Source organism: Thunnus thynnus, chromosome 2, assembly GCF_963924715.1.
Source record: "Thunnus thynnus chromosome 2, fThuThy2.1, whole genome shotgun sequence".
In the NCBI taxonomy this organism is placed as follows: domain Eukaryota; kingdom Metazoa; phylum Chordata; class Actinopteri; order Scombriformes; family Scombridae; genus Thunnus; species Thunnus thynnus.
The window spans coordinates 21544373-21556552 of NC_089518.1; the positions used below are offsets into that span (position 1 = coordinate 21544373).

General features: G+C 40.7%; 1 protein-coding gene across 8 annotated transcripts in view; it reads left to right on the forward strand.

Annotated features, from left to right (window-relative positions):
• The window catches only part of osbp2b (oxysterol binding protein 2b), a 55036-nt gene that overhangs the window by 32911 nt on the left and 9945 nt on the right, over positions 1–12180 (forward strand). For 3 of the 8 annotated variants that reach the window (XM_067610234.1, XM_067610226.1, XM_067610210.1), the window contains 8 exons: positions 2476–2726; positions 7181–7379; positions 8660–8783; positions 9465–9531; positions 10132–10284; positions 10398–10643; positions 10822–10942; positions 11620–11723. In XM_067610234.1, coding sequence (XP_067466335.1) covers positions 2476–2726; positions 7181–7379; positions 8660–8783; positions 9465–9531; positions 10132–10284; positions 10398–10643; positions 10822–10942; positions 11620–11723 — 1265 coding nt within the window. Of the gene's footprint in view, positions 1–2475; positions 2727–3708; positions 3832–4974; positions 5100–6459; positions 6548–7180; positions 7380–8659; positions 8784–9464; positions 9532–10131; positions 10285–10397; positions 10644–10821; positions 10943–11619; positions 11724–12180 lie in introns of those variants that run through there. The other 5 variants (XM_067610244.1, XM_067610219.1, XM_067610263.1 and 2 more) reach the window with 4 other exon arrangements.

Sequence of the window (12180 nt, forward strand, 5' to 3'; positions counted from 1 at the left end):
GAAGTAATTTTAAAAAAATTTGTTCACCAGAGAGCACTGACAAGTTTATTTGTCAAGTACAAATGATCCCACTCTAAATATCTTGGACACAATTCTTTAAAGCTGCACTAGTCAATAACTTTTATATAAACAATTAATCTAACTGCATGTAATGTAATGAGTTGCTTCTAGTGACAAACTCACAGACAATTATGATTTGATTGTTTTGGTTTTACAGCCCACAACTCTGCTGTCATAAACCCCCTTTCAAGCAGCGGGAAGCCATTTTCAGCAAAAAAGCTTAAAAATCCTACTGTACATTACCTTCCCAGCACCAAACGGCAGACAGACAGAGTTAGCGACTTGCTGGTGAACATAGCAGAGCATTTAGTAGCTAAAGAGACAGATGTTTCCCTCAGGAGTCGGTGGAGATCAACACAGAGCCGAAAGGAGACTAAATATTGGACTTCAATTTGTCAGTTAGACAAACACAAATGACTGCTAATGCTGTTTGTCAACTGTTTGTTAACATATTTTACGTAACAACCAGGCGATTATATGTTAATATTGTGTTTTCAGTGTTTTACGCTGCCCCCAAGTGGCCCAAAAAATTAACTAATGCAGCTTTAATAACTTTATCATTAAAAAGTTAAAAAAATAATATCAGTGATTAATTATCTGAATTTTTTTAACTCTCAAATAGTGATATTGGTATAAATATGCCACAAAAATTATTATATTTAAAAAAATCCAAACTTTTGTCTGGTACTGTATATGTCGGGCTCCACTGTTAATGCTGTGAAGGTTGCTTTTACCAGTTACTTTAAGTCAAAAACTGTTGAAAAGCTTTGAAATGGTGAATTCTTTAAATGGACTCAATAAGGTTACTCACTTAACTTACAAGAACTTTTTCATACTTTTCTTCCGTTACATTTATCAAAAACATTTTGAAAAAAGTGTGATTTGAACATTATGAATGGATATGATGCATAAAATATACTCAACTCTATGTAAACATTTGTCTCTGTGAGCTGGACGTTGACAAAGGTCCCGTTCAAACTTGAACTCAGTATATTGTTGTTACATGTTGTGGTCCTCACGCTGCCACATCCCTCAGGCTGATATCCATGTCATACTTGGGTGGTGTAAATTGGCTTGACACTGCGAGGTCACAGCCAGCTGCCATGTTCTTCACTGAAAGTGTTGCTGTAGTGCAGCCTCTTATGAAGACTGTGACAATCTTTCCTATCAGCTACATAACAGACCTTTTCAATGTGACAAAGCATGCTTTGCATGCCCGAGTGTGGAAGACAGCAAAAACATTACATTTACAGACATTAGAGCATTAGAGGGTCAGTAGGGTTGCTCTCCCTGCACTCCAACCTTAAACCTCACTGTTACAGAAATATACTTTCCCTGTTGGAATAAACAAAGTCTCCTTTTCTACTTTTTCTCCTTCTCCTTATCCTCCTGCTCCTCCTCATTCTTCCTTCTCTTGTTCTTGAAGCTCAGACTCCAACATTGAAGCTGGATCTGTGTTCTTTTAACTTATCTCAGCCCATATGGGTTTGTTTTGATTTATGATTTTATTTTGGGAAATATTATCTTGTATGAATTCAGATTTGATACGGAAGTGTATAAATATGTCATGTGAGTTTCCTGGTGTTTTGCTATAAAAAGACTTTCATAATAGAATTTATTATTCTAGAAAGCTGTGTATATGTTCACTTTAGTTCAGTCCCCTTTATGATGTGAGTGGGCTGTTTATGGATCCGGGTCTTACCCTTGGTATATTTCTGTCTTTCTATCTTTCTGTGTGTGTGTGTGTGTGTGTGTGTGTGTGTGTGTGTGTGTGCGCGTGTGTGTGTGTGTGTGTGCGCATCGGTGCTTGCAGTGAACGTGCTCATATGTGTGTGTAATGTAGAGCTGACGCTGCAACACTGTTCTCGTATGTTCTGTGTAACCTCGAGTAACCTCCCTCTAGTGACATCATAGGGAAAGGCAGCTGCAACAGCAAAGGTTCATGGGTACGGACGAGCTGTTTGTATTCAAATGTCCTTTACATTCGATAAGCATCCAAGGATTCCTGCAGTCAGAGTGGTCGTATTTAGTGTGTTTCTTGAGTGTATGTGTTAGTGTCAAAGGAAACCGAAATCAAACTAACGGCTGTCCAATCAAATCTAATTTCATTGTTGGAGCAAATCTTTTTTTATCTTTATCATCTATCTTTTTTTTTAACTTTCCATCAGTTCCATCATTTAATGAACATTACTTTACCAACACATAGAGATAAGCAAATAACTTTGCGGCCACTATTGCTGCCTATCTTTACTAATTTAACACCATTCTTGTCTTCCTTTATGAGACTATAAAGAGTAATCTGTGATACAGGTCTGCCTGGGAAGTTTGGGTGTGTGCATATTTTGCAATAAAGCTGCTATACACTTAAATATGAAAACTTTTCTAAATAAATATCCTCTGACCTCTCCCTTCCAGATGACTCCGGAGACGAGGAGCCCACCTCCCAGTCAGACCGCAGCGAGATTCAGGGCACCCTGAAGATACTCGTCAGCAAGCTCGATGACCTGAGCACATGTAATGACCTGATTGCCAAACATGGGGCGGCCCTGCAGCGTTCCCTGAGTGAACTCGAGGGTCTGAAAGTCCCCGTGGAGGGAGGAGAGAAGATCAAGGCAGTCAACGAGCGAGCCACCCTCTTCCGCATCACTTCCAATGCTATGATCAATGTAAGTAGTTGGGACGGAGCGGGCTACATGACGCAGCAGCACTCAGGAGAGAGCGATCTGTGCCCTGCATGCTTTGGCACGATCAATGTGACAAGAGTGCCAGTCATCTATAATGGCCTGGATAGTGAGTGATGAAAGATGAGATCACTTCACAGTGTGGCGAGTTAAAACGAGCCACTGAGCTGCAGGTTTAGAGACGCTGTATCAGTTTGTGTTTAGTTCTTACGCAGAAACATTTCTAAATTCATACATAAACATAATCTTATAGTTGTTAAGAATACCAACAGCTCCGTTGTTGGAATAAGTAAAGTCCATTTTATATAGCCCAAAATCTGCAACTGCATCTAATGATTAGTTAGATTATCGATTAATGTGTAGATTATTTTCTCAATGAATTGATTAATGGCTTGATCTATAAAATGTTAGATGTCCTGTTTTGTCTGACCAATGGTCCAAAACCCAAAGATAATCAGTTTACTATCATGCATGACATAGAAAAGCATGAAATTATGACATTTGAGAAGCTGAAACCAGAACATTAAAAAATGGCTAAAACGATTAATTGATTGTAAAAATAGTTGATTTTCCTTGAAGGGCTTTACAATCTATACAACATGAAAACCTCTATCCTTAGATTCTCAATTCAAATAAAAGGGGAATAAGGGAGAAATGTCATAAAGAGCAACAGAATAACCTCCTTTTGGAATAACATTTTGTAGTTCAGCCATTTTTTTTTACTCTCTCAGCTGGATTTTACAAAACACAACAACAAACACCACCAGGTTTTCTGTTACCACTATGTCAGATGTGTTGAATCTGATTACCAACATCAGACTGTATCTGGCCCTGTTCCCTTTTCATCAATGCTAAATACACCAGGATTTACAGTTTGTAGTGGATCGGAGTTCAGGGAGGGTTGAAGTATGGAAGGAGTGAGATATGATAGCGGGTGGGGGCTGGGGGGCGGATGGGAGTACAGGAATAGCCCTTGCTCCCCCCTCAAACCTGAGACCCTCCCTGCCCAGTGAGGAGTGTCAGAGTCTTCTAGACTACAGTCGATTAGACAGACAGACCTGCTCTCACTAAAACCAGACAATGATATAAGGTTTGTTTATCTTCCTGCTTCTCTCAATGGCTTAGTTGATAGCTGTGTTTATTCTTGGGTCAGTGAATTTTTACCGCTATAATGCATGCCTGAATAGTTTTTCTGTCACATTTGCGATTGTGAGGGGTAAAATAATTTTCACTGGCTCAGTAGCTGTGGTTAGGCTTAAGTAAGATTTGTTTGGAAAGCCGGCAGTAAGAGATTATGGCTCCTAATATGGTTAAGTATGCGCTAATACAGCACATTATGAGACTTGAGCCATAGTGATACGATGAGAAAAAGGAGTCATATCGAGATTCCACTTAAATTATATGAAAGGCCATTGCTTAAAATGACGAGCCCTTGTTTCTTAGTGTCATCCATTTTTTTTTATTAATTGGTATGGGAAATTGAAACTTACTGGACAAGCAATAAAATAAACCCTCTTGGATCGCCAAACTCATTAAAATGCCATTAGGTTTGCCAAGAATTTGCTTCTAATGAGAAAGAAGAAGTACTGCTACAAACTCCCTGCAGTAATTTTTGGTCTTATAAATGGCTCTCTTCAAGCGGAGGATATGGGTATTTGGATTTCTGCAACCGCTCTAAAATATAACTGTAGTCCTTGTGTGCTGGTTCCAGAAAAATGGGGCAATACATGTTAAGAGGAAAAGAAGGAGAGAGGGAGGGTTAGGAGAAGAAGGAGGCCATGATGGCAAGACACAACTGCATGCACTCAGTGATCTGACCCTGGCCCGGGGAGAAGGTTGCAGTGTAGTTCATTTAGTGGTGATGTAACTTCTCACGTGTGCCATTGAATCCAAGCTCTTGCCGTTTTCTGTGTGTGTGTATGTGTGTATGTATGCGCGTGTGTGTGCACTCCCACAACTTTTGGATCGTATGGAACAGTTGCGTGACACGTTGCTCAGGTTAATTTTATTCTTTTCCAGTTCACTCATTCTGCAACATTCTCCAGGGCTTTTAATTCGACACCGACATCTGTTCATGCCAACTCTTAACTACACATCCACTTGTGCAAGCTCCATCCACTCTGCTCAGCCTTCATGCAACCCTGTTGTCCCACTTCCACCGGAAGTCACATGCTGTCTGTTTTAGTGCTGGAGACTCAGCACAAAAAATGTGGAACTGTTATAAGATTTTAAGTGGGTGTTGAGTTTCGTATCGTGGTTATGGTTATGAGGAAGTGGACCCCAACGTCACATGCACTTGTAGAATTTAAACGATCACAGACATTGATGGTTTAGTCTCTTCATGTATGGCTGCTGAAGGTAAGAGTTTGATTGGAGATGAGTCAAGTTAAGTGTTTTCACCGTCAGATATTTTGTTTTTTCCATGCTGTGTTTTGAGCAAACTAGAGTGTCAATCAGGAATATTGCAACCTTACCAAACATATTATTCTGATATATTACATCATCACCAGTAGATTGTAATTTGTTAGGTGTGTAAATAGCATATTTGCAAATGTCAAGGACACAATGTTACATTGTCTTAGTTTGTGACATGATAATGTTTTGCAGTATAGTAATTTAGATTTACTGCAATACAATGGAGAGTACAATTTGATGAATGATGAATATAATTATAAATGGAAAAACACTGCAACAGCTATTTTTTTAAATTTAAAAGCTTTAATTTAAATACTTAATGAGATTCCGGATGTATTGCACTTTTTCAGTACATTAACATTTTAGAAAAATTTCACTAAAAATATCAACCTGTCTACTAAATGATACCTGAAGTGTCCATCCATATGAGGGTAAGAAGCACTGTTTCAACAGACAGATACTGTAGATATCCTGATTTCTGGATACAGATCAAGAAACGTGTCAGATGTCACGGCATCCTTGTTTCTCTTCCTGCTGCCTAAAGGTGATACTGTACATCCTGACTGCACTCTCACCACCAACACAACAGAGATTATTTGAGCTGTGTGACATGTTTGTCCCTCCAGCATGCTTCCCGTAGCCAGAACTTTATCTAAGTGTTTCAAGCTAACTCTCAACAGCCCCTTTAGCACAGTGACCAAAGAGATATTTGTTGCAATACTGAGTGAACACAAATGTAATCACATGCTGTTCCACTCATGTGGGGAAGAGCAATAAAAAAAAACACCACAAAATGCTACAAAAATGCTTAATTGCAATACCATTGCAGTTTCAAAATGATCCTTTCTCCTGAGGTCCACTTGCTGACTGCTCAAAGGCTGTCACATGACATTTTCATCATGCATGTTGTCAGCGGTAAGGTGTTATTTAGGTTCATTGACCTTTGAGGAAACAATGTCAGACATATGATGCACTGCCCACAAATGCTGACATGTAATTTATGTTTGATCTAAAGTAACCTCTTTGTCTCTGTAGTAAAAACCCAAAGCAGCAACAACGGTGCCCCCCCTGGACTTAGAAATAGTTATTATGACCCTGCTGCTTTAGCAGGGCCTGCTGTGTGTTTCCCCTTGTGTTGCCTTGCTAGTCCCTGGTAGGTGGAGTTCATCAGTGCAACTGGGAGCACCTGGCCAGTCTCCCAGGAGTATTTAAGACCTGGCTGTCCCAGTCTGCTCTCTCTCCATTCTTCTGGCACCATGTTTTTGTCTGGTTGGCTGCGACTGTGTTACTAGTTTAGGTTTTACATCATACGACACCCTCCACTTATCACTCAACTTGTGTACCTCTCAGTTAAAACTATGTATCTCCCGTTTTTTGTCATGGCTCAGGAGGTCGGTCATGACACAGTCTGCTATGCAATCAGAGGTTTAACCTCTAGCTCGTCTCTCACTGGTGCTTTCTGTGTTTACTCTTTGCTCCAAGGCACATTTGACACAGACCTAGTAAATGCTCGGCAGACAGCTAATTAACATATTGATGATCACTTGAAACAGTGGTGATAAATAGCTTTGATTACAGTAATTGTCATGAATCTTTTTCTATCTTAATGATCTCTCTCATATAGTCGTCACCAGTCAAGAACATTTATCCTCACCTGATGATTTTGGCTCTGTTTAGTATGATCTGGTGACTCAAAAAAGAAATGATTTGATCAGTAAAAGGATATTTTTTTTAAATTTTTATGATTTTAAGGGTTTTTCAGGTTTCCAAGGTTTTACCTAAACCTGAACAGAAACCAAAAGAAGTCATTCATTTTTCATAATGCCCATGATGCAACTGTATTGTCAAGCCCTGAAAAGATTTATTTTACATCCAAGTTTAATAGAGTATTTTTAATGCAAAAATCTTTGCATTAGAATTGCTTTTTCTGGCCATAGATCATTTTTTTCAGACTGTATATTATAGAAATTAAAATGTCAGTGCTATCTGTGTGTTTATGTACTCGTGTGCGTGTGTTTCCCCAGGCGTGTCGAGACTTCCTGGACCTAGCTGAGACTCACAGTAGGAGATGGCAGCGGGCGCTGCAGTATGAGCGAGAGCAGCGTACCCACCTAGAGGAGACCATTGAGCAGCTAGCCAAGCAGCATAACAGCCTGGAGCGAGCGTGGAGAGAAGCCCCCACACTTGTATCCAGCACACCCAGTGCCCCTACCACCAACAAGGGTGAGACTAACTGTCTGTGTTAGTTACTCCTGTGGGCCTCAGTGCGGACTTCACTTAAGTGGCTAAAAGTTATGTGTGACCTGAGGCTCAGTGTTATAAACATTCCTCATTTTGGGAACTCACGTGAAAGAAGGAAATTTTAAGTTGTGTCAGAAGGTTTGGATTGGATTATCGTTAAGTTAGAGATGGTAATTACCTCCATCAGGGATCAGATGTCATGTGGTCTCTGTCGGTCTGTCCATCCATTTGTTTGTTTTCTTGTTTGTTTACCTGAAACCAACAAGTGAATAATTATTATCTGTGTACGTCCAATCTCTGAGAGGAGGAAGCCTTTTGAATTTGGTGACCCTGTGACCTCCTCCTAACACCATTTTCTTTGTTTCAAATCTTCCAACTGCTTAATCTTAAAATATATGTGTTCCTTTAACAATCATGTTTTTGCCTTCAGCAAGTTTCTCCCTGTTGAAAGCAAAAATGTGTAGGCAAAAACCTACTGATATAAGTGACCCTGAAATGTCCTGCAGAAGAACAGCTGCACTGATTATTGGCAAAAACAGCTTTAAACAACTTTTGTTAACATTCAGAAACAAAAACAGGGAGTAGAGGAACATTCTTATAGTACAACATCAAGTTCCAGGGAGGGAGACGAGGTAGATTTTGGACAGGCATACAAACTGTCAACTCTGTTTTTTTGATTGACTGTGAGAGTGATCTCTCCATATTCTTCACAAAATAGTGTTAGTTGCCTGAACTCAACCATAAGTTAAGCATAAAATGCTCATACGAGTTGTTTTTGTAACAGTTATGTGGGCACTGCTGAACAAGCAAACAATAAATTCATTATTAGTCTGGTTGTAAAAGTAGGACATGAAGGAATCTGAAAATACAGTAGAATTTTGTTCATATTGGTTTGTTGACTGAAAGTCACAATTTGCCCCTCTTTTTATTAATAGAATCACTTCATTAGAAAGCACTAGGATTACATGATAAAAGGATTTGTGCTTCTCTGTGTGACGCCACAGTTTATACACATAACAGATCACTGAATATTCAACGTGAATATGAGGAGCTCACAGAGGAACTCACATCATTCAGGCTAGTTAACCAGCAGGAACATTGCCAATTTTACTAAGCTGATTATTCTTTGATTAATCGCCATGGGTATGTGATTATTCGCTGCTCTCTCTTGAACCCTGTAGAATACAAACTCACCACCATGTGATGGCTCTGCTACTTTAGCATGCTGTTTGCATGTACTCATAATGTATATGTTCTGACAGAAGGGAGTGAGAGGCCACGCAAAGAAGAGGCGAGTGATGAAGATGAGGATACTGAGTACTTTGATGCCATGGAGGATTCCCCTGCTTTTATCACAGTGACTGCCACTGAGAACACACAGCACAGGTCAGTCTCACACAGGGATTTGTGTAGTTTTTTTTTTTTTTTAATTTAGCAAAACAGAAGGACAACTGAAAGACAGATAAGGGGATGAAGGTATAGTTTCAACATTTAGTCTACATGTGAAACCACTATAAACCATTTCTGGAGGCGCTGTAATGTTTGTCATGATAGTGAATTTGACTGGCTGACAGCTGAACAAAGCTCTGATGATGGCGTATGGTGTGACAACTTAACACACACACACACAAATCAGACAGTGTTCACACTGTCTTATAGAGACAAATAACGTAAGATTATTGTCCTTGCCTGCTGTCCTGCAGCAAAATAAGCTATTTTTTTATGCTCTCAATACATTTTTTGAGCATATTTATTGTGGTACAGTCAGCCTCTTGCTGTTTTTTGCAGAGCTTCTGCTGTCTTTGTAAAAAGTTTTCTTTCTCATCATCGTTTTGGCTCAGCCCTGGCAAAATATCCCTCAACTGCAATAGCACCATTAAAGACTGATGGAAAATGTTACACAGCATTCATCTGTAATACGTAGCAATCTCTGTGCTTCATTGTGTCTACTGTGCTTTGTGTATTGGGCGTGAGTGCAAGTGGTGAAAGATAGAGAGCCAGAGGATGGCAATGAGTCTGTTTTTGTGTCCAGTGCTCATCACAGAAGATATTTTCATTCTGTTCCAGGCGATCTCAGAGTAATTTAAGCGGAGCGAGTGGAGGTCACTCCAATGACTGGAACCAGGACGACCATGTAAGTGTCTGTCCTCCTAACAAGTGTGACTAATAGGACTGACATTTCTGATCACTGTTGACTTGTGTAATCTCAATATAGATTCATTTGTACTGCTGGAAAGCTCACAGCTCATTGATTTATTTATGTAACTGTCTTCACTCGCTGTTTGCGACACTCTTGCTGCTCTCACAAGCCTTGTTTCCTACCCTACATTCATCCTGCACACACACACACACACACTCACACACACACACACACCCTTTATGTTTCCTACAGTCTCATTGTCACCCTTGTGGTACCAAAGATACACAGCTGCATCATTCCACTAAATCTTAATTACCAGTCAAACATCTGCTTCTCTCTCCTCTCAACTCTCTCTTGCTGCTTCTTCTCACAAACAGACATCTGTGTCTTCTGCTCCCTCTCCTTCTGCTTTCACTTGCTCTGTCACTACACTCAGTGATATTGTATGCTGTCAAGCTGTCCACGAACTGTAGAAGCTGAAGTCTTTCTCAAACTTGAATATATATATATATATAGAGTCTTCTTTTTCATAGAAAGTTAAAACACCACCTCTCATTCTCCACTCATTCCCCGCACACTTGTACCTTATCTCAGATGTCTCCAAGCTGTAATGATGTGTCAGGGAAGGAGCTGCAGCCCCGCAGACAGCGGCGGACTCATGTTCCAGACAAACCTAACTACTCCCTCAATTTATGGAGTATCATGAAGAACTGCATTGGCAAGGAGCTCTCCAAAATTCCCATGCCTGTAAGTGTGTGCTGCATGGTTCTGTTCTGTTTCTGTACATTGTTCTCATAATCTAATGGTTTGATATTGTTGTATGATATTTTATACGACACATGCCTTTATCTCTCCTTCAGGTAAACTTCAATGAGCCTTTGTCGATGCTTCAGCGTCTCACCGAGGACCTGGAGTATCATGAGCTTCTGGACAAGGCAGCGCGCTGCGACTCCTCCCTGGAGCAGATGTGCCTGGTCGCTGCCTTCTCCATCTCCTCCTACTCCACCACGGTCAACAGGACAGCCAAGCCCTTCAACCCCCTCCTGGGCGAAACCTATGAGCTCGATCGTCTGGAGGAGTTCGGCTACCGCTCGCTGTGTGAGCAGGTAACAGCATTGCCACAGGGAGTTTTTTGTTTACACACTCAATGATGTGCATGCATGCAGCTGACACGCAAACTGTTGTACACAAGATCAGCTTATATTCTTCAAACAAGCTTGTTGTTTATATGAAGCAGTCTCCTACATTGTACATTTTTAACTTTTTGTACATCCTTCTTGTCAGGTGAGCCATCACCCCCCTGCAGCTGCACATCATGTGATTTCCCAACGAGGCTGGACCCTGTGGCAGGAAATCACCATCGCCAGCAAGTTCCGTGGCAAATACCTCTCCATAATGCCTCTGGGTAAAACCTTTAATATTCAGCTGTGAAGAAAACAAACTATATGTGTAAATAAAGGCTCCATCATGCAAATTGAACAGCCACAACATGCAGAGTTTAGTTAAAAAGGACTCCACATCCACTTGAGAGTAGTAGACCTCTCAGCTGCCTCCTACACAATCTAAAGCTGAAGGAAAGGGTGTGGGCATGAATCAGGAGGGTTTTATGACCCTTTTGACACACACATAAAGTATGGGTATAAAGGGAGCTCTCTATTGCTCTGGGACAGCGGAGCGCAGGGGTCTGTTGGCTCAGATAAATGAGAGATTTGATAGATGAAGGTCCAGCCAAGGGATGCAGTGGTATTTATCTGACTTCTCTCACTTCCTGTAATATACCTGCTGTGAGGTGCCATGTAATTAAAAAAAAAAAAAAAATCTTAAGCAGAAAGCGTTTATGGTGAAATACATGTTATCAATCCTCCAGGGTAAGGTCCCTCTGGAGCTAGGTAGGAATGTATTGCTTGTGTGCAGGGCATAAATGTGTTAGATAAAATGTTTTGCAGCACAGACACCTGCAAGTAGAGTTTACAGATTTTTAGGACAGAAACAAGAACAAACTGATCACTCTCAGATCTACATTGCAGATCAGTACCACCAGCAGCTTTTCTCTCACAACCTTTTGTCCCTTTCCATCCCCAGGTGCCATTCACCTGCAGTTCCACTCCAGCGGGAACCACTATGTGTGGAGAAAGGTCACCTCCACAGTGCACAACATCATTGTGGGCAAGCTGTGGATTGACCAGGTCTGTTTGCTAACACTTTCAGTCATTGGTAACCATTCATTCACAGCTCCAAACCCACAGTGCTGTCTTAATACCTCTTACCTTCCAGATTAGCCTATAGGTAATTTTTTTTCATCCTCATCCTGTTTTGCAGTAGTGTGTGGTACAGACCAGCAGAGTAGAGAGCCGTGAAGAAGGGAATCGGAGCAAAGCCTTACACAGAATAAGGAGCTCCACAGTCTCTGGGGATTTATCTGTAGATTTGATCTCTAATAATGCCCTAAAATAAAAGCCTTTTCTTTCTGTGAGATGGCCCAGTTATATAGGGGGAGGAGCAGGCTTCCCATCTGAATGTCTGTCTGTCTGTTCAAAAATATGTCTGTAGTGGAACATTTTTTCCCCAATGTTTCCTGTTTACACCTGTACTGCCTGTCATATCAGTCTGTCTGTCAGTATGAGTGTTTGTTTGTATTTGTGT